At 38.1% G+C, this 27,159-nt stretch overlaps 1 protein-coding gene across 5 annotated transcripts in view; it reads left to right on the top strand.

Annotated features, from left to right (window-relative positions):
• The first annotated feature begins 19,351 nt into the window (after positions 1-19,351).
• Positions 19,352-27,159, top strand: part of TJP1 (tight junction protein 1) — a 159,631-nt gene continuing 151,823 nt past the window's right edge. For all 5 annotated transcript variants that reach the window (XM_084531665.1, XM_084531663.1, XM_084531662.1 and 2 more), the window contains exon 1: positions 19,352-19,536. In XM_084531665.1, coding sequence (XP_084387791.1) covers positions 19,370-19,536 — 167 coding nt within the window. In that variant the 5' untranslated portion in view covers positions 19,352-19,369. The remainder of the gene's footprint in view (positions 19,537-27,159) is intronic.

The raw sequence follows: 27,159 nt of genomic DNA, 5'->3' as shown, positions 1-27,159 counted from the left end.
GGGCCTGGCTCTGCCTTCTTTACACCAAAACTAGAGCACCTGGTATTCTTAGGCAGTCTCCCATACAAGAGACTGAGGCTTGCAGGCTAAAGGTTCATCCTTCACACCCTTATTTGCATCAGTAATCCTCAGTAATTGCATCATTTATTGACATGAGTAAGGCTTTGGGAGAACAGTCCTAGGACAATAACATTTAAGTTTTGGTGCTTTATTAAAGAGGTTAGCATCAAATGTACCACTTGCATTTCAAATGTCTTACACTTTACTAGAGTGATGCTGTTACTCATTTTGACTGCTTGAGTTAGACTGGAGAGTAGGAAAACACACAAGGTAAGTAACAGAGAATGTAAATTGAATGTTTAGAATAGTCATACCAAGAATCCCTTTTCACTTTCTTTCTGAGAAAAAAAAAAAAAAAAAAGGAGTTTGAAAGAACAGAGAACTGAGCAATTAACCATATTTTAATTCTTTTATCAAAATCAGAGGACACTTGTAGAACTCATTGCCACCATCCATGATGAAAATCAGCATTATAATGAAATTCAGAACTGTTTATTTTATTTTATTTTATTTTATTTTATTTTATTTTATTTATTTATTTTGTATGGATAATATACACATCTCTAATCTCACTAACAGTAGCTTTAGTCACCCTGCCAATTGCAAACCCAAGTCTAACAAATGAGACTCTTGGAAAGATTTACTACAGGCATTTATGGCACGACCCTAACTAGAATCCAAGGAGGAGGCAGCTGTGGCCACACCTCTCCAATGCACCAGCTAGGCTGCTCTGCACCATCTGCATGGCTTTAACAGAAGATTAAAAACAAAACCAAAAAAAAAGTAGATAAAAAATTACAGCATATGAATGAGCATAGCCTACATCATATTTGACAAACTATCCCTTCTGGATCACCTGTCAAATTTTAGAATGTGGTGAATCCTTGTACACTGGTTCTGACTTCTAGCAAGATTTATGTTCCAGCTGTGCCAACTAGTCTCGTGGCTTTAGTAAGATACAACTGATAAGCTGTTCCAGGAAAGGTTTGGTCCTTTCTGTGCACTAGTTACTATCTCTTCCTTTATTCTCAAGGCTGCTTTCTCAACTCCAAATAAAAGGATTTATAAAATAGATGTATTGGAAGTGTCTAAATATTTCTTAAATTTGCTGTGTTCCTGGAAACCATCAATGTGATTTTGCGTAGAAAATAAAATGAAAAATACTTTGACTTTAATACTACATTACATTAAAAAAAAAAAAAAAAAGAAAAAGAAAAAAACACAAGAATTAGATTAGTTATTTAATGTTCAAAATTAAACACTTTTAGTCCTAATGTTACTGAATAATAGTGGTTTTTTATGATTTAAATACCACAGAATATCTTAAATATGTTTTCTGATAGATCTGGGGCAACAAATCCCTCCTGGACATTTATCTCTGAAATTACATTGAGAGGAATAAACAGCTGTCGGGAATATAAATGCTAACTCATCAGAATGCTGACTCAGTGCTGTGGAAATCAAAATACGTTCATACACTGCAGAGGTAACATGTCATTCTCAAACTAGTCTTTTTTTTTTTTTTTTTCCTGTTGGACAACCATACAACCATTAACCAGTTGAATTAAAAAGCTGGAACAAAACTAGGAGGAGAAAGCAAATTAAAAATAACAGAAATCCTGGGGTCCTTGAACAGACCTGCCATGCAACTGAAGAACAGTCACCATCATAGCCAGGATTTGTTAAACTGTCACTTTTAGTGGTAACAAATTTATTATAAAAAAATAAATTTATTCTATTAACAAGGATTACCTCAATAATCATTATGTGATTAAAGGCCTACTTCTGCTTTCCTGGTAAATAATATAATTTATTGCTTTTGTGGAAGCAGGATTTAGCAACGAAAGAAGGCCAGATTTATGTGAAGAATCCTGGTAGACATTTGTCTGAATTCTCCATTAAATATGATTTGAATGTTAGTGCTTTTTCTACTAAGATTTCTTAAGTGTGGAAATTTGTTGCAGGAGAAGATGACTGTATTTAACTAAGATAGCTGATGTTCTGTCAGGAGATGTGAAAAGTTTGGTTTTTTTTTAAACAAGTTTTCTTTTGGTAATGAATCGTCTTAGGGAAATAATTGCTTTCTAGGCATTATTTCAGGACTTTTTATCCAGACTAAACTTATTTTTGATAGCTTCTATGAAGTATTTTGACTTCAGTTGAAGCTGCCTACACTCCGTGACAAAGATTTTGGCTCCGTCTGGAGTTTTGCCCAAGCAAGTAATGATCTGGACTCACAATATGTTTTCTGGTCGACCAAATTTCCTTGTATTTAATGCATTTCTTGCAGGATAGTCCTAAATTGCATATTCATATGAATGTATGTGCATATATTCATAAACCATTTCTAGAGCTGGTGATTTTCCCTTTTATATTTCTTTACTGATTTGCATCTAACTCATGTGCCAGACACATCCCTTGCAGAATTCAACCTATATTTTATAAAGGGACAAGTGCCTAGTCCTCTGGATATATACTGTGCAATAGGTTCTGCAGCAATGTTGCAAATGAAGAATCTGCTTTTCAAAAGCATGACCTTGGGCATTACTCAGCAATGATGGCTGTCAAAGGGAAAGAGCAAGGGAGAGCAAGAAAATTTATTTTGAAATAAGACATTAAAGCTAAAGAATCTTTCCTGTGGAAAAAACAACCTCTGCCAAAGAGAATCTAAAACCAGAAAATCTAAAGCACCTCATATAATGAAATCCTTCTGAGGGTAAAAGATGATAGAATGCAAGTTTATTGCTTAGAAAAATTGAAATATTCAGAAAAACATACTGAAGCATAGAAACATAGACTTCCATTTTAATTTTCTAACCTCAAGCTTAATTCCTTTATTCATTGCAACTCTTGAAGCAATCAAGATTTCTCAAGCTGGAATCTTTCTAGGCAGCAGAATTTCTCTGCTGGGCTCCCTGATCCTGTGGCATCTTTGTCATGACTAAGTTATCATACAGTTTCACAAGGCAGCCCCAGGTTCTGCAGAATCCAATCTAGAGGCATTGCATTATTGCCCTAGGTAAAGTAGTCTTGTTTTATAAACTGAGTGGAATTTGCCCTGTACTGTCATGTTAGGCCTTCTAGTTTCAAACCATCCAGCTGTTACTAATTTGTTATGTAGCTAGTATTGCTTTGTGCTGTATGATCTATGAGCAGCCAGCTTTCTGCATATTTTTATACATCAACATGCTTAATAACCTATAACATTATAAAATCTTCATGCAGATATTATAGAACAAGAATGGAGCTTGGACCTACTTGAGATTTACCATAGCTTATTGCTTTTGGTTTGAAAAATTACATAGTCAAGCAAATTTCTGTATTTACTCCTTGGACATATTTTGATAAAAATATGTGAAGCAACTTTTAATTACTTTACAATAACTACCATAATTTAAACTTTAGACTTGTTCATAGCCTTTTGTCTAAAAATAAATAAATAATTTGGTACCTCACTCCATATTCCTTTTTTTTTTTTTCTTTTTTTTTTTTCCTTAAAGTAATCTTACATGAGAAGCTTATAAGGATCATTTCCTAATTATACGCAGAGATACAGTATCTGTGATCTTTCCTCCTAAACTTTCTGGCCTACAAAAGATTTGTTGGTTTGGAAAGATGGTTATCTTGCCCAGACTTTCACATTTGGCATCAAGATCAGCACAGACAGAAAGAAACTGAAGCAATTTAACCTCTTGCTCTAAATCCAACTTCTGTTGAACAGCCTTTCTTCAGCTGTTCTGCTTCCAAATTAGCTTAGGATTTCTTATGTCCTAGTAGTTCTAATCCTTCTAGTTAGGGACATGTTATCCATGTGGCAGCTCCAGGGCACAAGATTTTCACCTTAACCACATACAATCTTTCTGCAGAATTCAGAGAAAAATAATGGTTTTATTTGGTTTTGTATGTTCATTTTGTATTAGCAGCTTCAATTTCATTGATGCTGTAACTATGGATGTGATTGTGGATTATTTCTGAAACAGAATTTTTACCTGGAGTAGTCCTGCTGAATAAAACTTGGCCCAGATTAGGCCCCTGACTTCAGGTTCTGTGGTTTAGTTTTCTTGTTTGTGTTAACAGTAAGTTTTGGATTTGCTACTGATCTCAGTGGGACTTCGAAAGACTTCTCTTCTTAGGGCCCTGATTGGATTATGCGGTTCACTTCCATATTTTTTCTTTTTCTTGACTTTTTCCTGGTCCTTTAAGTTACTTCTTGAAAGACCGTAGGTCTTTGAATCAGAATACCTGATTCAAGAGCATAACATTTTCCAGGTTTCCTAATCCTTCTCTTGTGATATTTCTGTCACAGATTTCATGTTCTCTACATCAAGTTTATTCCCTATGTCTTTTGCAACCTAGTCTCTCTTGGGAACATATACCTGGGGGAATTTTACCCTGTACAAGAGCAATTAATGACCCTGCTTAGTCTCTACTTCTGGCAATTCTGTATGGGATGCTAGAGTATGCAGTAATGAAGCTCGACTAGGTGTGGTTGGAGCCATGTGATATTTCTGTATGACAAGAATAAAAATAAAGCAGTTATTTGGGATCAGTTCCTCAGGCAAATCTGGTGCCTTAGAACTTTACTTTAAAAGTGATTTGTCTTTAAACCCAATGAATTCTTTAAATAGAAAATAGGGTTGATCCGTAGCTAAGGTCTGACACTAAATTCTTTGTGATAGCTCTTTTTATATCCAGCAAACAGAACTCCTTTTTAAATCAATGTAAACTCTCTGAGTAATAGGAATTTTAATAGTGCCAGTGCCGCAGGATAATAAAAACCTGGCACAGAGACATTGCTGTCATGGAGAAATGTTAGGTTGTTGCATTAACTAATAACAATAGATGAATTAATCAGTTTGGTTGTTTTTCTTTGCTGCTAGCCTGGTAGACTGTGATTAAGTTCTCTATTGCTGTCCAGGTTAACGGTTTTATTTTTGTCTTATTTTCTTATATGCCTATTTTTCTTTTGCCAATACAGTCCCCCTTCTGTACATTGGTCTCCATAGACATCCTCCCATAAGTGTTAACACTTATGATAAAGAGCGGTGTCAGAACAGCCAGTCTCCCTTGGGAGGCATTTGCTCGTTCTTCCTATCTGGATCACTTAAAATGTTCAAAGACCAGCTGTACCTGAGTATTAATGCTCTTTCAGGACCATGTGTTCCCCTTCTGCGTAAAACCCATGCAAGGGGGATGCTTACAAAAAAAAATCTCACTACGAATTATTGCTGCATGCTCCTTCTTTAAGGGATAAAGGATAAGGCACAATCAGGAACATATTATTTTAATCAACCCATGGAAGACATAAGAAATCCTAAAGGATACTTAAACAATAATGGGTACCTCTTTCTCTTGCCTTTCTCCAGCCTTCCCCAAAGCAATGATAACTACTGTCTGCAAATAACCCACTCTATTCAGATAAGTAGAAGTATAGGCAGCTCTTTTAGTTATCTGTTGTTACACACAGCATGCAGACACATGATGGTTACCTGACAAAGGCAAAGTAGATGGCATAGACATCTAGCTCACTCTGTAGCATTTGAAACATACTCTGAGCATGACTTTTGCCCATTTACTTCCCCTACTCTATACCAGGAAACAAGCTATCATTATTAGTACAGACAAAAATAAAGATAATAGGCAGTCAGCAGGCACAAGAAGATAATCTAAATTCCATTTCCAAGTTGCCTGATTTCCTGGGATTGTTCATCCCTTCAATAATGTTTCTCTACATGAATTTCCTTATAATTTTGCCAGTAATATTACTGAAACACAAGTGAGCAGATGTGTAATCCTTCTACAAACAAATATGAAAAGAGGAAAAATATCTTTATAAACCACTTGTAAACCTTGTTTGTATAAGCAGATCTTAATTACATGAGCAGTTTCCATTTCTTTATTCATAAGATTGTGGAAAATAAGTATGTGCAAGCCAGGTGATGGAATTCCTCTTTTATCTGGGTTGACAAGGGTGCATAAAAAATAATTATATATACTACAGTAATTGGCAGTCTCTGGTAAATACAATGAAGTTATAGGATGAAAGAATACTATGTGGGGAGTGGGGAGTTTGCCTTTTCTAGCGGTTAGCCAAGCAGTCAAATGCATGACACAATTTATGAACAACTTCAGGGTTGCTACTAATCAAATGGGAGACTCTGCATAGGTGATGAAAAAAAAAATTAGCTGTTCTGAGATTGCATCCAATGGACTGCAAAGAAAGATTTAGCTTATGATATTGAAGGAGGAAGCATTGCAGTGAAAGCACATCAAAAGCAGCAACAAACTCTGAAAATGTCTCGGGATATTTCAATGTTGGGCCTGTAGAAGAAGTTATGAGGACATCTACAGAGATTTTATATAGGCAATTTCCATATCTTCAAGTTCATGTTAGCCAAAAAATATGCAAAGAACAAATATGTGAGTTCATGGTCTCTTAATATAAGATAACAGAAAATACTGCCTTCTTGTTTCACCTAGTGAAGGCCATTTGAGTTCAAAGGGCAAATAGCTGTTTGCCAGAATAAAGCTTGCTAATGAGATTCAGAGCAACACAGTCTGAGACAAAAGGTGGTAAGTGTATGTACTGTAGATCAGAAGGAAAAGAAGTGGAAACATTTTAAAGCAGTGTTATATACCAGAGCAGAAATGTCTGTCTTCGGTGCATGTTAGATGTATTAACAGATAAACGTTACTTGTACAGTAGTATGACAATGTGCATGAGGAAAGAAATGCCTTTCAACTGAGATTTTTTTCTACCTTAAAAGACCTATTGCAAAGAAAATGGAAATTAAATCTTAAAATTTCATGAAGATTCAGATATAACTTAGAGCCAACTCTCCAAGAAATTCATCAGTCTTGAGTTTGGTGTTATTCACCATGATACTCCTTCAGTGAGGCTGATATCAGTTTGGAGATGACAGAAAAGGGAATGAGATTCTATGCATTATATTTAAATTAATCATATTCACTTGGGTTCTTAGCTATGACCTTGAATTTGGTCATATTTGTAATATAAATCACCATAAAGAAGCTAAGCTGCTGCAGGATCAGATTTGTCCTGAGTTGTCAGATTTCTCCAAGTAGGAGGAAGAGTAACTAAGAAATTACATTGGTATTATCCCAATTTTAAATTCATCAAAATAATAACATTCCTTACAACCAGAACAGTATTGGGATGTTTATACATAACTATTTTCCTCACATAGTGAATCAAATGCAATGTAACCTACCTTAATCTTTAGCTTCAGGTTCACAGGAATCCTTCTGGCAAACTGTTGCAAAGCTTGTACTTTACCGATGCTCTTACAGTGATGTGCACAGGTTGTCGAATGTGTTTTGCAGCAACTACTTGCAAGTGTTGGTGTTTTGGTTTTGTTCCTAAAATCACTATATTCTCTGTCTTCTTCAGGAATCCATGCACCTTCATTAAGTGTCAGTGTACTCTGACACACTTTGAACCTGTCAATGCCACAAAAGGGTGTTTTCAGCCACAGTGAGGTCACTTACAGCACAGGAAACATCATCACTTTTGGCTACATGAGCAGACATTAAGCTTGATTTAATTATTTCCATTCGAATATTCACCACTATTTATTTTTTTCTGGTGTTTGTAATAAATACTTTATTAATTCTATTTTTTTTTGTCACTAAGTTCCAGGCAAAGTTCTGGAGGAAGAATATCCCTCTGGACTCGTGTGAGCCAGCTGACTTTCTTCAGCAAAATGTGCTGAGCTTCTGTAGCACTTCTACCTCTCACTTGAGAGTGACAACAGTGTGTATGCTCTAGAGCAGCTTGGACAGTGGGTATACAGATAAGTGCAGTGGGTTTGTGAGTGCCCTTGTTCATTATCCATTGAGTCTTCTTTTTGTGTTTTTCTTTTCAAAACTCAGCAGTGGTGCAGATGGTTCTAAGGAAGTTTGCATTACTGCAATAAAACGAACAGATTTGCAGAGAGAGACGGGATGCCAGAACAGACCTCTATTATGGGTCTGTTAGTTAATCTCCAAAATTTGTCCTTTTAATATTATAGAGGAATTTTTACAGGATTAAAAGAAGGTTTATTTATCTAAAAATAACATAATAATAGTAATAATAGTAATAATAGTAATAATAGTAATAATAATAAAAACAAGAACTTTATTTTAATTATTTGTTGCATCCTGTCTTGTTGCTCCAAAGATTGAAGAGCCAATGAACAGCTCCCCAAAAACACAGTGCTGAGTTAGAACCATGCAGAGTTTCATAACTGTTTGCATGCTCTTAGCGTGCAGATGGTGGGTGAATTGCTCGGTTGGCAAGACAGCAAGTGAGCTCTCAAACCTTCTATTGTATCATGAGAAAAAGAGGTTGTAGGTTATATTGAGAAGAGTATTTGCACTGTAACTATTGCAGAGTGTATGCTGGCACTGTAGCAGTGCAGATCACAGCTTGATAGACCTTGGGACAGATACTATCCAGGTCAGCTCCAGGAAAACACTCACTATAAACATTGCTTCCAACACTCACCAAAATGTATTGACTAAATAATTCTGCCAGACCGTTACATGGTATAAAATGATGACTTCAGTAGGGCCTTGTTATTTTGTGCCAGCTGAATACAACTGACCCAGAAAGGGTCTTGCTTATTCTTTGGATACTCCGAGTAAAATTGTTAAGTAATAAGAGGCAAGCAAAGAACAACAACAGAATTCTTGTTCAGAGTTCAAGGACAGAGTGTTAAAGAATAACTTCATTTAATATATTTTGCTGATTCATTTTTGGAGTATGTTAGAAAGTAGAAATATTTGGATATTAAAGAGTAGTAATGCAATGACCGATATTAAGTTAGAGGAATAGAATATTGTGCATCATGTATCTTGTGTATTGTAAATATTTCAGCTACTCTAATGTCTAAAAAAAAAAAAAAAGAGAGAGAGAGAAGCTGAACTGATCAGAAAAACAGCCAAATAAACTGCAATAACAGCAAAAGATGGTATAAGTCTATTCACCTTTCCAGACAAAATCTTAGTAGTGCATTATTTACTTTACCTTATTTTTTTGCTTAAAAACAAACAAGAACAACAACAATAAAAAAAGAACAGAAACCAACGAAAGAACAGCAACAAACAAACAAACACCTTTGTGCTCTGTGTTAAGGCAGTAATAGTAAGTTGCTTGATTCTCCCCTCTCTCCTCTGTGCTATTAATGCGTTTTTTCCAGGCTGTAAGGCATTATGCAATTTCATAGTGTAACATCACGAGTGCCATAAAGGCAATTTTATTTTTATACTGGGGCAATTAAAAAAGAATTGGTCTACTCACAGCAAGTTTGGAGCCAGATCAGCTATGCCAAAAGTAGCAATAACTGCAGCATAGAAGAGAAGATAGAATTGATTGTGTCTTCTCTGAGGAAGAGGACAGAAAATTGCTTATTTGTTACAAAAATCGAGTTTGTAGCAAGACTGTTGATCTGCACATGAATTTTCATCGTTTATAAAGAACTTATTGGAGGCTGGAAAAGTTTTGGCACCAGTTAGTAAAAAAACATAAGAGGATTCAAAATCCCCTATGTAGCCAAAGTAGAAGTAGAAAAAATATACATGATATCCAAAGATACCTGTGTCTGTAATGAACAGCTCAATTCCTTATTTTGTATTAGATGGTCTTGAAGGAAACTATAGAGAAAAAATATTTTATGTACTTAACCCCACAACCGTGAAAGAATGCAATCCAGTTGTTAATTATTTAAATGACGTATTTAAAATCTTTACCACATTGTTTTATTGAAAAAAAAATATTATATTTATTTGTACCAATATTTTCAAAGATGAACAAGAATGTGGGATACCCACCCACAAATATTATATATTGTCTGAAGATACACTCTCAGAAATGGAAGCATTTTTTAAACTTTGAAGGGTTTCTTGAAGCTGATATTTATTATTATGCACACACACTTAATGCGAGGGCTTTATCTCCCTGGAATGTTACTAATGCTACCTCTGATGTGTTCTTAAAATTAAAAATGCAGTAACTAAAATATTAAATCTTGCAAATTCATAACAGTATGAATAACTTTTGCTCTACAAAAGAGTCCTATTTGATTTTCAATAATTTTAAATATACAAACTGTAACCCACTACTTTATTTTGAATCTAACCCAATGCCTCCCATAGGGAGACTAGGCTGTGGTATGAGCTAATTACTGATGAAAGCGTTACACTGCCTTGTTCTTAGCTACTCTGCTGCTGATGGGAACTCCCAAAGCACAACTGTCTCAGCAGTGTGCTCTAAGTTGCAGCCAGTCTGTCTCCCAACAGCCGACTCCCCACCTATAAACCCAAGGCATGGGACAAGATTTGATCACACACTGGCATTCATCTCCACCTTCTTGGGGTCTGTCTATCTGTCTGCTATATGCATCACTGTGCTGGTATAAAAAAACCGTCACGAGTCTTAGGAACCAATCCTTCAGCCTGTGGTCAAGATGGTTCTCTCATCCGGTGTTGTCCCAGATCCTCAAAAATGTTTCCCACAGCATCAAGATTTAGTTAGTTTATCTTTCACCACCTTTTCAATTCTTAATTGCCACTTGCTAGGCCTACTACTGGTATCTTAAGGTTTATGGATCTATCAGGATTTTACAACAGACGGGAACATAACAACAATATAATCACTTGGGAAGATCTGCAATCTTTACCAAAATTTCATGTAGGTTTCCTTACATGGGAATTACAGGAACATTTGATATATATTAACATTGATAAATATTGAATTCTTAGAGGTTTAAAACCATAATTTAAAGCCTGAATCATTAATCTATGTTTTAAAAGCCTTGTTTATCACTATTTTATCATTCATGCTCTCTTTTTCATTTTTTTTTTTTAATTTTGTCTTTTATTCAGGCTGGACAATGAAACGAGTAGCTTGCAGTCCTTTAGGTTTTATCTGTTTTTATTTATTTCCACTTCTCTCTGTCTCAGACAAGAGTAATACTTGACTTACTAACCCTTCTGGGTTGAAATCGTTTGAGTAAAGTTTGTAAAAAAAAAAAAAAACTGCTTAAAATCAGGCTTAATGTGATTTAAAAACCATTATATGATCGGCATAAACAATATCCTCCATTGATCTTCACTAACCGTTTTGTGTTCTTTTCATTGTAGATTACTGTATACTTGCCTCTAATTATAGTAAATCCTATTACATTAATTCTCATTGTAGTGGTAATCTGATTCAAATAGTATAGTGTAAAAGTCATACAGATTGTAAATAGAATGGCTTCTTTCCACAAAGTGAAAAAAGGGTTTCATATGTGTAGTAGTGCGCAAATATATAACTAGACATGTACAACAGCCTTCAACTAGCATTGTGAATGATTTCAATGTATTCCTGTAACACTCAGCTGGCCTTCAGGCTTTACAGTCTCATGGATGTGGAAACACTTCCATTAGGATTTAATCAAAGATATTAATGAAACTATATAAAGGTCTAAATTGTTATTACTTTACAGAATGTGGCATGCATATATTTTGGCACAAGAAGCTCCTTAAATTTTAGTACTTCTCTCTCTCATTTTGATTTATTTATCCTGATGTGTACAGCTAGCACGCACAGAACTCACTATTCAAATTTAAAGATGTAAGGGAAATGTAGAGAGGTATTATTTATAGACAATTGGGCAGAGTCTTACAAATCGGTCCTCATTCCCAAGTTTTTCACAGAGGGTCTATAACATCTACCACAATAGTTCAGAAATACAACTTTTCCTCAATCTCCCAATATTTTACATTTTTGTTTTTCAGAATTCCACACCAGGGAACCATCATTATTGCCTGCTTTTCACAATTTTCTCTTCTCTTTTAAGCATTGTGTGCTCTGAGGCTTCCCCATCAGGCATATCATCTAAAAATGAAAGCTATTAGCAACTACATCCCAGAATGATAGCAAGGTCTGGTCACACCTCACCTCAGAGTTACATACTCTCTCAGTTCTAACAATATGCAGTTAGCAAGACTAATTAATTAGATCTTTGTGTACTGAAGTTGTGATGTGCTGCAGATGGTAATATATTTCTTAGAATCTTTTATGGGAAGTGATGTTACTTACGCTTCTTTTTCTGTTGCATCTCACATTGAAATTGTGTGCTTGGTGATTTCTTCCCTCCAGTAGTTTTCTACATGAATAATCTGTATCAGAGAGCAGTAATGGAATTCATGCATATGCTTATCTTTTTCTACATTAAGCTTATTTTATCCTGTGACAGGGTCAAGTTTGTCAGGCATAATGTGATATTTGGATAATCTTGACTTAAGGTGTTTTTCTTTTTTTAAAAGTAAAATCTTAGAATTACAAGTTTGCAAGAAATGGGTAAATGTAAAAGTAATGTAGGGTGTAGCAGTACAGGTCCACTTTCTTCTAGCCAGAATTCTTGGCTTTAGTAGTATTCTTATTTTTGCAGTAACCTGAAATTTGATAGTAATAGTGTAAAGAAGCTACACATCAGAGCCCGCAGAACAGCACTAACACCATTCATACAGGAATCCATTACTAAATAGTCCTGGCTACAGTGAAATGGGGATATCTGCTTGTTTGCAAGTTTCTTGTAAAAATGTCAATAGCTTATTCTAGATAGTCCTTTATTATTGATAAGCCACAGTTAAATATTTTTTTTTTTTTTCCTGTGAGGATATTCTTCTGAGAAAACACAGTGAACATTGAACATTCTTTCTTCCAAGCAAAATTATTTACCTATTTTTATTTTGGCAGATCAAATGAATGACCAGGATAAACTCTTTCAGAAGATTTAAGTTAATTCAAAATGACTGTGTCAGTTTATTACCTTATCCATGTGGACACATATTTTTCTGTCATTAGTCAAGCTAGCCTGTCATAAAGACACTTCAGAGAAATGTGAAAGCTTCCTCTGTTGTAGTTGATCAATTGAGCAGTAAAAAGTGAGAAGAAAAATCAAGATTTTTTTTGTTTTGTTTTTACAGTGATACTGCATGTATCTTTATAGATCTTCATGTAACATGCAGTTAAGTATGAATCATAGAATCATAGAATATCCTGAGTTGGAAGGGACCCTTAAGGATCATCAAGTCCAACTCTTGACACCGCACAGGTCTACCCAAAAGTTCAGACCATGTGACTAAGTGCACAGTCCAATCTCTTCTTAAATTCAGACAGGCTCGGTGCAGTGACCACTTCCCTGGGGAGCCTGTTCCAGTGTGCAACCACCCTCTCTGTGAAGAACCCCCTCCTGATGTCAAGCCTAAATTTCCCCTGCCTCAGCTTAACCCCGTTCCCGCGGGTCCTGTCACTAGTGTTAATGGAGAAAAGGTCTCCTGCCTCTTGACACCCCCTTACGAGGAAGTTGTAGACTGCGATGAGGTCTCCCCTCAGCCTCCTCTTCTCCAGGCTGAACAGGCCCAGTGACCTCAGCCGTTCTTCGTACGTCTTCCCCTCCAGGCCTTTCACCATCTTCGTAGCCCTATGGAAGAAACAGTAACAGACCAGAAAAAGGTTTTGCATTATATATAATAAATACATCAAAAAAGGGTATAGAAGAGCTCTAGTAGATCATAGGAAAAAAAAAAAAAAAAGTCACAGAATCACATATTGTAAACGCATAAATTGGAAACACAGAAACACACAAACACTGTTTTCTTACTTTTGAGGAGGAAAAAAATAACTGCTGGAGTACCTTATCTGACATACCTGTAGATTCTAAGGAACTCTTGCCTTTGACAAGTATGATCCTTTTATTTGTTTTCCTGGAACAAAAAATGGGACATGTGAAGCTTACACATGACATTGAAATGGCAAGAAAGTCTGTTTCAGAAGCTGCCTTTACTGAAGTATCTGCATTAATGCTGCTAATTAAAAGAAATCTTCATTAATATTATGATTTTAATTGACTAACTGTAAAAAATAACAGAATACACTGTTATTAAAAAAGTATTGATGCAAAAGAATTCTATTAGTAAACAGGAGATCAGTAATCTACTGTCATGTTTTAATGTCAGTGTTGTATCAGTCTCTGGAATTTCACAGTGACACTCTACCAATTAAACTGTGTAATAAGAGGTTCTCCAATCATATGAAATGCAACAGGAGCATAGAATATGACTAGCATGTCTCAAGACTTTTTTAATTAGTCATTACAGTAGAAATCAGCAAGGGGAATGGGTATATTCTAAGAAAAAACATAATGTTAATTCTTCAGTCTATACAGTAGCACAGTATTAAGAAACATAGAATGAACAATGTAATGTTATGAAAAATCTTTGTTTTATGCAGAGTAAAGGTTAAGACTATTCTAAAATGCAAATAAAATATTCTAGTTAATATGCCATAAAGCAGCAACAAGTTTATTTGATGTCTGCTTTAGCTCTAAAACAGTTTTGACAGACTAAAAAATGAATGCACCCGAGAGGTTAAAATTTACTATTAAGACCTAATCTACCCTCAAAAGTTGCTGATGTGGCCATTATATTACCAATGACAATGCTGTTTATTCTTGTAAGATATTTATCTATCAATTTATTTTTGCCAGACAGTGTAGTTTATGCCGGTTTGCTGGAAAAATAAGCTAAATCAGTAAAAATGAATATTTTTGCTTGTTTGCCAGAACAGCTATACCAGTTAAAGATATGGTTTCTTCTTCCTCACATTATTGAAAAAAAAAAAAAAGAAAAATCTGAAAATAAATAAATAAATATACATATACATATATATATATATCTCAAGAGTACCCTAAATTTTCAAAAGTGTATTTCTGTAATGTCTCTAGAGAGTCTTTTGAATCAGACCTTAATTTCTCCACCTCCTGTGAGTTTAGTCAAGACTGAGTGATGCAGGTGAGAGTTTGGAAAGGATGACAGCTAGTGACAACTGGCACTACAGGGATGTGTGATGTGCTAATGATAAAGGAAAGGAAGATAAGTGATGAGCTTACTTAAATCACATATAGAATCAGCAGAAGTAGATAATATGTAAAATATTGCTTTGCACTATCTGAAATCTCATATATGTTCTAACAACACTAAGATTGAAAAAGATGATAGACGAAGCTTAGAATGAAGATCGCATTAGGTAGCCCACCATTACACTCTCTTGTTCTTAGTGCTTTGCAGCTGGTAGGAGCTGCCAATGCACAGCTGTCTCAGTGGCATCCTCTAAGTTGCAGCCATTCTGTCTCTCACTGTTGACAACAGTCCACTCCCCAACGCGTGGGCCAAAATTCGATAGCACATACTGGCATTAATCTCCACCTTCTCGGGGCCTGCCCATCTATCTGCTATACACATCATCATGCTAGTATAAACAGACTATTATGAGTGGAATGTGGGGCAGCCACACGTCTATTCAAGTGTACCACTCATACTAATATTGTAACTCGTAACTGAAAGAGCAGCCTGTTCTTCCAGAGCCAAGAAGTGCATTGGAAGGTCATACCAGGGACCGACTTCAGAAGAAAAAGGGGTGTTGACGATTGCAAGTAATAGATGTATTATAGAGTTTGTTCTAAGGTAAAGTCTACAGTTAAATTACCTAAGCTAATAGAATTAAGAAACTGTTATGTCTCTGTGTGATTTTGTACCGAAAACAAAACAAAAAAAACAACCAACAAACATGCTATGAATCATCTATGTTAACCTGAAGTAATTAAATCGGACTTGAATTGTGTTTTGAATGTATGCTAGGTTAAAAAAAATGTAAGCAGCTTTCATCTTTCTGTAGTGAAGGAGAGTGTATCTCATCAGACAGAATGAGTTTGCAAAGACAACAGCAAATATGACCAGACTGACTCTGTTGCAGGGATATCTGCTGCATAAATTGTGGCCTTAACTCAGCTAATGGGTCCACACAGGCCTCAGAGGTAACAGTGGGATGTCTGGACGCTTACCCTAATCTGGAAGTGGCTGACTGACTCCTGTTAAAAATAGGCTCTCCATCTGAAAGGCAAGAAAGGCAGGACTGTTTGACTTTTTCACCTATACAAAAGATACGTGCTTAAAATACGATGTTCTTAAAGGAGATATATAATGAAGTAGCACAAAGAAGGAACAGGTCTGAGAGAATCAGAAATAATTGCAATTAAAGCTAGAGGATAACATTTCTTTATTACATTTTTTCTCTGCAACATATATGAAGAGCTACTGTTGATATATAAAGCATACAAAAGTTAATGTTTGTACCAGGTTAACAGTATAATCATGGAAAACTATAGAGCTAAATCTGAAATAGCAGTAATTATTTTGCTAATTTAAAAAGAATTAGGAAGTCCTATTGAATTAAGAGTAGAAATCACTAACCAGACTTCAAAATGTTGAATAAAGATCTGAATATGCAGCCAGGTTCCATTTTAAGTCTTTATGCAAAGCATTGTTGGCACATTTCTTAACACCTTTGTATATAGACGCTTAAAATAAATTTATGTCCCAAATCTGCCACTATAAAAATGGGAAAAGCAATGTTTGGGGACTCTCAAAGCTTACCTGCTTCTCCCTGTTTAATCAGCTTTCAAATAAACTTTGCTTCCCTTGTATCCTTGGATTCTCTTATCTAAAAAAAATTCTACCACTACAAATGGATGAAGAGTAGATTTTTATCTCAAAAGTTTCAATATGAGATAATGATAATATATATTTTTCTGAGAGATATAACGTTTACATTGAATTGTGATGTTCAAAACAAAACAGTCTCATCCTTTTAGTCAGCGTTTCCTAGCATTTCAAGGTGTAAAAGATTTTCTCAATAGGACTGCACAAGTGTAAGTGACTATTTCAATTATAATGTAGCTAACATTCTGCTAATGATGGTGAGAGTAAAATCCAGCCCACACTCATTCTCTCATTGTGTGGGCAGCAAGCCTTTTTTCAGTGAAGTAATGACTGGATGCACAGCAGGAGAAAACAATGTGTTGTTTTTATATGTTTTTTTTTTTTTTTATTTTAAGGCAAAAAATTATCTCCATGGGTTTTCAAACAGATTTGGTGTTCTGTCTGTAGAAGATAGTGTAGTACTAGAATTGTTCAAAGACAAAAATTAATTCCTCCTCTTTAACCTTCCTAACCATTTCAGGTTAACCATCCCTCATTGTTTTTAGTGCTTGATCTCTCAAAAGACAAAGAAACCCATGAGTAGAATCTTGTGTGTTGTAGATGTGCAGGCGGCTATTCAACTGGCATTTGAATTTTTAATATAAATTAAATATTTAATTAAACATACAATTTCAGGACATTTGTACACATCTCATTTCTACACTGAAAATGCAAAGCTGTCTATATCATTAACTACAGTCATACAATTCTTATCATATGTTTCTAATTCAAATCTGATGTGTTTACAAGTAATATATTTACCTTCCCTGTACTCTTGCCTACTGTAGTCTTCAGATATATATTACGTTAAAAAAATAATCAAGGTGACAATGTTCACAGTATTTTTCCTAGCTGATGGTGCTTGCTTGGGACATTACTCTGAGTAAGTATTACAATTCATATTTATTACATATTATATTATAGCATCTTAATGAAAGTTGTCACTTCATCATGGATTTGTTCCTATCTGCAATTTGCAGAATATCTACATCTACATACTTAAGCAGTGCTGGAACAGCCAAAATATCTCAGCTAGTATTAGAGGACCTTAATCTTACCCTGGTCACAAATAGTTTTGGAGGAACTAACATAACTTTCTGCATTAAAACACTCAGCTACTATTTCTTCACATAAATATCAGAACACCTACAGAACAGCTTAGAAAAAGTTTGACCTGTTTTAGTGGGTTTTCCATATTACTTTAGATTGACAGTGTTTCAAATGTGAGTTAAGGATACCTTGAAGCTTCCTGCCAAAGCACAGTTATTCACCAGCTATTTCTAGTCAAAATATTTTCAACTGCTCTTGATCAACAGGTCAGCCTTCTGCCCTTCACTTCAGGGATGTCTGCACTGAGATGGGTCTCTCTGATCATATTTTGAATGAATTCCAAAAGCACTTGTCAAAAGTGGGATCTCCTACAGCTCTTAATGGAGAACTGGAGGAGTAGGGCAAATAACAGATGAAAGCTGTAATAATTGTCACACATAAGACCATTACACAGTTATGCTTTCAGTGATTTTTGCTGAAGTACCCAGAAGGTGGGTAGCCCTGTAAAAAACATTTGATTCCTACATGTATCTGGTTTTCAAACACACTTCAGTTTTCCTCGTGTGGGAAAAAAATGTCAGGAGGGGAGGTTTGTCCTCTCTTTCCTGTGGGCTCAGCAGGCTCTTTATAGGTGACTTCACAACCCCATCCCTTAGGGGTCTTGCTGCAGCAGGGAGCTGCACTCCAGCCACCTCACGCTGCGCCTTTTCCTGAAGGCTTGGTTGGAGGTGCTGCTCCCGCTGCTTCCCTGTCCTGCCAGCCCAGAGCGGCCAGCTGCCTCCATGCCGTGCCTCTCCTCACCCTCACCCTCACCTCACCTCCATCCTCACCTCACCTTCACCTCATCTCACCTTCATCTTCACCTCACCTTCATCTTTGCCTTCATCTCACCTCCATCCTCACCTCATCTCACCTTCATCTTCACCTCACCTCACCCTCACCTCCATCCTCACTTCACCTTCACCTCATCTCACCTCCATCCTCACCTCACCTTCATCTCCATCCTCACCTCACCTTCATCTTCCCCTCACCTCACCCTCACCTTCCCCTCCCCTCCCCTCACACCCCTACCTCTCCCCTTTCCCCTCGCCGCCCCCACAGGGCCGCCCGTGCTGGCTGTGAGGCGTCTCCCTCCCTCCCTGCGTCCCCTCGGTGGCCGCCAGCCTGGAGCCACAATGATGTCGGCCGGGAGGCGAGGAGGAGAATAACACGGGGCTGCCCCGGGGCGCTGCGAGGCCGGGCTGCGGCATGGCGCCCCGCTGATGGCGGAGGGCACGGGCACGGGCAGGGCCAGCCCAGGTGGCCGCGCCGGGAGGAGCGGGCCTAGCGGGGAACGGGCGCAGGTGAGGGGGCGAAGCGAGGGAGGGAGCGCGGCCGGGGCAGGCGGAGGAGGAGAGCGGCGTGGGCCCGGGGGGAGGGCAGAGCGCGGCGGGGGGCGGAGGAGAAGCGTCAGCTGGGGGCAGAGAGAGAGGGAGTGCGGCAGGAGGAGGAGGAGGAGGAGGAGGAGGAGGAGGAGGAGGAGGAGGAGGAGGAGGAGGAGGAGGAGGAGAGCGTGAGCTGGGGGGGCAGAGAGAGAGGGAGCGCGGCAGGAGGAGGAGAGGAGGAGGAGGAGGGGAAGGAGCGCGACGCAGGGACGGCAGATGCCTGGAAATAAAAATTTGATGATTGCATGCAGCGGCTGGAGAGACTCTGTCGGTGGCGGCGGCGGGGACGAGGCAGGGACAGGGGGGGCGACGGCAAAATGAAGTATCAGAAATACCTGACCGTCTTGCAGATGGCCATAGGGGTGACCGCCTCCAACAGGGGCAGTCTGATGCCCTTAAAGAGGAAGCTGTGGTGAGTAGGCACAAAGCGGCACTGCGGGCCGGGCCGGGCCGGGCCGGGCCGAGCGGGCGGGGGCTGCCCCCTCAGCACCGGGGCCGGGGCCGGGAGCTCGGGGCCGGGACCCGCTGCGGGCCCGGGGCCGCCGGCGGCATCCCCGCGGCTCCGCGCTGCGAGGCCGTCGCCTCAGGAGCTGTCCGCGCCTCGCGCCCGCAGCCGCCCGCCCGCTGCCCCGCTCCCCGCCGGGGGCCCGGCGGCCGGGCCGGACCCGGCTTCGGCCCCGGGGGCCGCTGAGGCGCCGAGGGGCGGCCGGGGGGCTGGGGGGGGGGGGGGCGCTGAGCCGGTTCTTGTGGTGGGATCAACGGCGAGCAGCGAGAAAGAAGGTGTAATGGTGTCCTGGGGGAGAGCGGGGCACGGCGGGCAGGAGGTGCCCGGGCACCCGGAGCAGGGCTGAGGCGCCGCCGGGGCAACATCGCCAGGAGGAAATCCGCGAACTTGTCAAGTCAGGGTGTCTGGGGGGGAAATGCCAAGGAAGAATCTGTACACCCAGGATTTGTTGTCCACAAAAGGCTGGGAGCGACATTTTAGGAGGCGATGCTCATGTTATGGTTTACTTGCACTGGACTTAAAGGTTCCTAGTGAAGGAAAGTGAAGTGTCATAGGAGGGTAGGTCACCCTGCTTCAGAATAGGTAACTCGGCAGCAGAAACACTCACATCGGCGGTTGCAACAAATATGGGCATTGCCTTAACTGCAGGACGTGTCTTGTCCTCGCTCTCCCTGTATCCATACACACGATCAGCTAGCATTCACAATGTCAAGGAAATGCAGCACTTGAAGAAACACTGGGCACCTAATAAGCTCTGCCGTAAATCCCAAATCTTGCTCAAGGACTTGCCGAAAAAAGCAGTTTGGCAAATCTGTTCGTACTAACTGTAATGTACAAATGTAGTCCTAGACAAAAATCTGTTGACATGCTGATAAGTTTTGTTACATTTAATCAAATCAAAAGGTTTTACAGCGTATGCAGTGGCTTGATTTTGATTATGTAAGTTACATAAAGTGCCCCTACCGTACCTATTGTATTTTCCCCAAACGCTTTCCTTGTCTGTGTGCAGCAGCATGTTTCATATATCGATATATTACTTCTTCTGCAAGTCTAATTACGAGTAATACGATGCTAACACTTCTTCTGTTTTATATTTCCCGTGTCTCCTTGGAAATTTTTTCTTTGCTGACTTGTTCAAGTGAAGCTATTTATATTTGCGTATGTTTAAAGTCTGAAAGGACGTTATTCAACTTCTATTTAATGTCTTCAGTTGTAGTTAGATCAGCTCTGTGTTGCCTAGTTTCACGGCAAAATTAATGTGCTTTTTGAGGGAAAGCAAAACAAGAGAGTGGATTCCCACTAATACGTACTATAAGCATTGCATTTCATAACATTTCTAACTTGTCTGAATGTTGCTGCAATGCTATGCCTTACGAAGATTTAGTTGACTAAGAGCGTTAGGCAAAAATAAGATTATTTCTTTTCTTCATTTTAGGGAGATGTATAAATTATTTAAGATTTGAAAGCATGTCTCTGGGATATTCTTATTAATAGGTGGCATGATAATATGTAGTCACTCTTCCTTGGAGAACTTTAATAGCATTAGGCATTATCTTTGTGGATAGAATTTCTGCTCATGTATGAAATGCTATTCTGTGATGCATTTAGAGAAAGGCTTAAGGATACTTTGTCATGTAAATTTTTTTTTTAAGCTTAGTCTGTATCAAATCACCCATTAAGAAAAAGCAGATACTTGAGTGTAGAGCATGTTAATACTAAAATCAATGCAATATTTGTGTATATTTCCAACACAGAAAACAAGAGTGTATTCCAGGACTGGCTCTTTGGGAATCTCCAAGGTGCATAAAGAAAATGTATAAATCAACTCATTTTATAATCAAAGGATGCTGTTTTTTGTTTCTTTTTATTTAGTAACAGAACAACAACAGCAACAAAACAAACAGCATTTCGTTTAACCAGTCAGCTTCACAAGTTCTCTGAGGTTTTAATACAATTGAAAGTGGAAGCAAAAGATATAATTTAATAAAAAAGGGTTAAAATACTCATCTTTTTGTTGGTTGAGATAATCCACCTGAATCCTATCCTACTGAATGAAAATGAAAAAGGTACCAGCAATGGTTCATTCTTTATAGAGCATCTGTCACTCCAATTTTCTCCTGCTTTCCCTCCCAAAATCTAAGTTCTGTTTGTGGTGCTTGAAAGCAGAGGTGCGAATGAAAGCCAAAAAGATGGACGCTGGTATCTCATGGTGGATTAATTGTAAGTTGGTATAAAGTAGCTGGACGTAAAAGAGAGAGCTGGCCAGAATAGAAGAAAGCTGTGCCACAGGCACGCAGTGAAGAGTGGTGGAGATGGGAACTTGCCTGTGCTTACTGTGGAGCTTGATAGTTTTATGAGAAGGTTTAGTTGAGACTGGAGAGTTTTGGACTTGGTGATGAAGGAAGTTGCTGGAGTCCCAGACTGCTGATTCAGACCTTTTCCTGCATTTATGAGGCATTGTAATCTAATACATAGGAACCTAAATGAGATGAGTAGGATTTTCTTAGCAGCCTTGCTGGGAGGGCTGTATCTGGATACAACAACCACTGTCATGATGCTGCCAGTTAGCAGAGTCTATCAAGGCAATAAACTGTCTTTGTTCAGAGCAGGAACCTCCTTCCAGGTCAGGGCTGAGGCAACACGAGAAACTTGCAGTATTTGTGTCTGTGATGAACTTCTTTCTGGACAGAAGGTGGTGTTTTTTTTTTATTATTTTTTTTATTTTTTTATTTTTTTTGAGGTTGTACAGTAATGCTGCTTTGGAGCACTACCTTTATTTTCCCTGGAGTAGAGTATTATCCGGTGCAGTATGTTTAAAATAGTTGTGAGCGGTACGTAATTAGTAGTTTTCTTCTGAATCTCTAATTTCCACTGTGAAATGGGTTGTTTTATGGAGTTTTTCAAATTGTAAAACCTTCATACTAGCACCGTGCCCTAGCTAGACTGGTTATTGCAGAAACAAAATTAAGATTTCGGCATGTGGTAACTCACACCTTGAAAACTGTGTGACCGTTTCTTTCACCTTGGTAAGACAATGCAGGATTTTATTGGTCAACATCTGCTGATGGCTTTTATTATTATTATTTTATTATTAGTTTTTAAGGGTGAGTGCAGCATGGATTACTGCATTTGCTAATTAACTTAAGAAAAACTAATTGCTGTCCTGGGAGCAGCTTAAAACACTAAATGGACATCAATATTTACTGGAATCCCAATATCTGCAACCTAAATTCTTTTAGAATATGAAATGGTAAATCATGTAGTTAAGGAGAACTATACAAATGCACCACAATTTCCTGCTACACTGAAAATAATGTTTCTCTCCTAAAGGGAGGAGGAACGGGGGAAAAAAAACCACAACCAACCAACCAAAAAATAGCAGGGCATCTTCTGGCAACTCTAATAATTCCCATTAATATTCTCATGTTTCTTACAGCATTTGCCTCTGCTTTGAAAGATCTCCTCTGCTTGGGCTGCTCCCTCCGCTGCCCTTGGCACAAAGGAAAATGGAGTCATGAAATAAGGCAAAAAGCTCAGTTGCTGGTGTGTTTTATTTACAAAAAATATGATGGGAGTGGCTGAGGCTATTCCATGGTTGCATTTGCCTTATCTTTTAAGAATGGTTGGTGGTTGACTGGGGTAATCTGTACGTTGCAGAGAAGAACGCAGAAGCAGTGCGCTACAGAATTTGAATTTTGCTTGATCTTATTGGTGCTATTGCTAAGGGAATGTGTGGTGAAGAAGCCTGGATGTTAATGATAGCTGCTTCTTGTAAAATATTCCACGGGCACGTTTATTTTCAAGCAGATGAATAAACACACTTGAAATCAGTGAAGAGTAAGCCGCCTGTCTGGAATTAAGCACTGCTCTAAAAGTGTTGTTGACTCAGGGTCTTCGTGTTCAGGCTGGGGACTGGGCTTCAAAGTTCAGGCTGCTGCTGAAGGATGCCTGCTTTATCATTAGGACTATCCCTAGGGAGAAAAGTGTCGCTTCTAAAGAGAATCATATTCAGAATATCAAATTAAGGGAAAAATCACCTCAACATAAGAGAAATAAAGCAGCAAAGACGCAATATCTTGGGTGTCTCTACAGAAGTATGTGGAAAAATACAGATTGCCAGAATGGCCGTTACCCATTTTTGATTACTGGTTCTGTTAATATTTGCTTAAAATGGGAATAATGGTCTCAGTTTAGCACATTGTAAGGACGTATCCATGTTGTAAACTGACTGATACCGTTTTCTGATGAAGGCAGGATGCTGTGCTTATATCTGGAGGTATCTGCAGATACACAAGAATTATGTGTAGTAGGTGACTGTTCAGTGATGCTAGCCATTGCTTCATATTAGGGGCTTTTTTTTTTTTTTTTTTTTTTTTTTTTTTCCCCCCCAAACAAATACTGAGTGACTGTTAGGTCTTGCAGGCAGATCAGTGGGAGCGTTTTCAGCTTCTCCAGCCTTTTGATGGAGCCAGGAGGCACACTGCTCACCTTCAGCTGAGCGTGGCTGACATCCTCGCTGTCGTCCTGGGAAAGCCTGTCTTCTAACAGGAGGGCACAAAACCAGGCATTTTACACACCTCTCAGCTGAGATGTAACTTCTAGAGATACAAGTTTCAAGGAGGTTTCAGACTCACACATTGTGTGAAGGTCTGTAGTAACCATTTGCCACAAGCACCTCAGTGCTCTTTACTAAGATGGGTAGGCTACTTGCAGGATGTGAAAACTAGTAGTTATGTCACTGCAAGGCTTGTTGAGGATATATCGTTGTCAAAGATTTGTCCTCCCTGCCTTAGCTATAGCATTAATACTACACTCAGAAAACAAATACAGAAGATGTTTCATTTCAAGACATTTAATTATATAAGTAGTCTTCTATAATAAGACTTCTTATAGAGTTCAGAACTCTAAATCACTAAATATTAAGAAAATTTTCTGCATTTTTAAAACCTCTTGAGTTTAACTGCTCTCTGTAAAATAACGTTAGTTTAGCCATTTAAGCCAAAGTCTAGCTGTAGAAAAAAAAAAATAAAGTTAGGTGATATTGAAGCTTGTTATAAATTGCAATTGTGTGCAAGTAGCATAGAAGTACCTTTTTAAACAATAAAAACTATGCTATTTTACATACATTCCACCTAATTACATTACAGTGTGTATTAAGTCATTAGCTGTTGATGTGATGGTGTACTTCGAAGAAGCTGTTGCCTAGTACTTTGTTAGGCTAACATGTTTATCAGTGGGACACAAATACTGAAAGTATATTAAGGTTCTTGCTTATTTTACCAACTAGAGGAATAATTCAGAGTCACAGTTATGTAATCTGATAGCTGATCAGGCACCAGCAAGGTCAATGACACCATTTGAAGTGTTGTGGATAATAAACAAGGGCCTCTGGCTCAGAGGTGGGATTTACAGATTTATCCAATTTTACTCGAATAAAATTTCCAGAAATTAGTGAACTGAGGTGCCTTAATTTAGGAGTCCCCAGACAAGCCACGTTATAAAGCTGTTATGTTTCCAGGATATTGAACACATTCTTCAATGCGCAGAGACAGCATGTTTCAAAGCAGGCATCCAGAACTGCTCACACCTTTCTGGGATCTGGATGCTATATTCAACTTTTTAAAAGTGTAGGCTGCTTTGAAGATCTTATTCTTAAGCTTTGATTGCCTTGAGTTAGTTGATGAGATGCAGACATTTTAAAAGGGCTCTTAGAAATCTTCCTGCCTTCACCTGTGATAATTCCTCTGTACCCCTGTACTACAGCCAGTGACTTAACAACTCACTCAGAAATTTTGTCTTAATTAAACCAGACCAAAAAATGGAGATAGGACGCAATCAGATGTGTCAACTTCTTAAGTAAGTTAATTTAATTTAATTTTAGCTAGAGGTCCAGATGCTAGAACTGTAGTATTGCATGGTAGTTTCAGTGTACATTAAAAAACAAAACAAAACAAACAAACAAACAAAAAAAACATGAAAAACCAAACTTGGTTTCTTTAGTTACAATGGAAATGTTGAGAACACAAAGCAAGATTGAAAAGTAAGAAGAATTAAAAAATCTATTTATCAGATTTATGTGAAATTTAGTTTCAAGTCAAACTCCAACACCCTTTTTCAGGAATTTGGACTCACTAAAACTAACATTCCAACATTCCTGTTTATATTACAACTTCATAGAGTTCATTTTGAGGTCTTATTCCTATTGGGATTTTCCAGTAGCTGAAACTGCTGCTGCAGTGCTGTACCCGTGTTACTGCAGTTCCTGAGGGTTTTGTAGCTCCATCCAGTGTTCCGAGAGGGCGGGCGACATGGATCCAAGGCTGCCTCAGATCTGTCAGTGCTTCTCTGAACTAGAGGATTAGCGGAGGCGCAGAAGTTGATATTTAATTTCTTTATATTTGTCCCAAAATTGCTTCATCAGCCATAGAGTCAAAAAAGCATCCTTCTGTACATGTGGATGCCTTACTTCATTTAAGCAGCATATAGTGCAAAGCTTCCAGATTCCCGCTGGTGATATTGATTAGGTTTTTCTTTAGTTGGTTAAATATTGCTTTATTTACTTGTGAAAGACACAGTGAAGTCAGGGATTTTATAAAATAAATAAATAAATAAAATAACGAAGGCAATCTTTGAACTGTGATATTCCTTCCCACAAAATAATACTTTGAAGTTATATGTGATTTTTAAAGCATGATTTGGAACCACAGAAGCTAGTAAGTAATCTCCATTATTTATTCTCCAGCTGAACAAAATGATGGATGGATTCTAGAGGCAGCAAATTTTGCTCATCTCTTGCAGTTTTTTCAAGTGGTTTTTAAGAATGGAGCTCCCAAGTGGAAGGGCCTTCAAAATATGTCATTAGTTTAGTTCTTTGTACAAACTACATCACTTGGACAAGCCTGTTATTTTTAAATGTTTGTCTTTCACATGTCGTTTTTCCTAGTTCTTCTTATTTTTTAAAGTCTTATTAGTATGAGAAAACATTAAAAGACTTAAAATTTAAAGACACAGATGTACATTTACAGGCAAGGCCTGAAAACAAGGGGTTGGAAAAATAAATAAAAATTAAGAAAAGTCCAGTGCAGCTTACAGTTGTTCAAGAGCTTTTCTATTAAATTTAAGGAAGAAGGTCATTAGTCTAACATGCTAAGCATTTAATTGGACAGAGGTGAACATCAAGACGTAATGACCAAGTGATAAGTACTGAAATAGGCAACCCTCAGAGGTTTTCTGAAGAGAGACTAAGTCCAGACCTAGCTGAAGTGGATCTCTTTGTGGGCTCCGAGGTCTGTGTTTGGCATGGAGTCGGAAGCTGTATGGGTATGTACATCTGGGTTAACTTTACCAGAAGTGTTTGCAGAGATCTGTAAGGTGTCCGAAAGATACATTCATGCAACTGAAATATACCATCTCTGTGAGTGTCACTCTTGGTCTGCGAACAAGAGTTGCAACTGAGCAACTGTCTCTCTTTGGAAATTTGTCCTAGTAATTCTTCAAGACATTTTAGCAGGGAATCCGTAGCATTTTTTT

This window comes from Aythya ferina, assembly GCF_964211825.1.
Source record: "Aythya ferina genome assembly, chromosome: 11".
Lineage (NCBI taxonomy): Eukaryota > Metazoa > Chordata > Aves > Anseriformes > Anatidae > Aythya > Aythya ferina.
The sequence above is the reverse complement of the archived record's forward strand: the minus strand, read 5'-3'. Positions and strand labels throughout refer to the sequence as shown.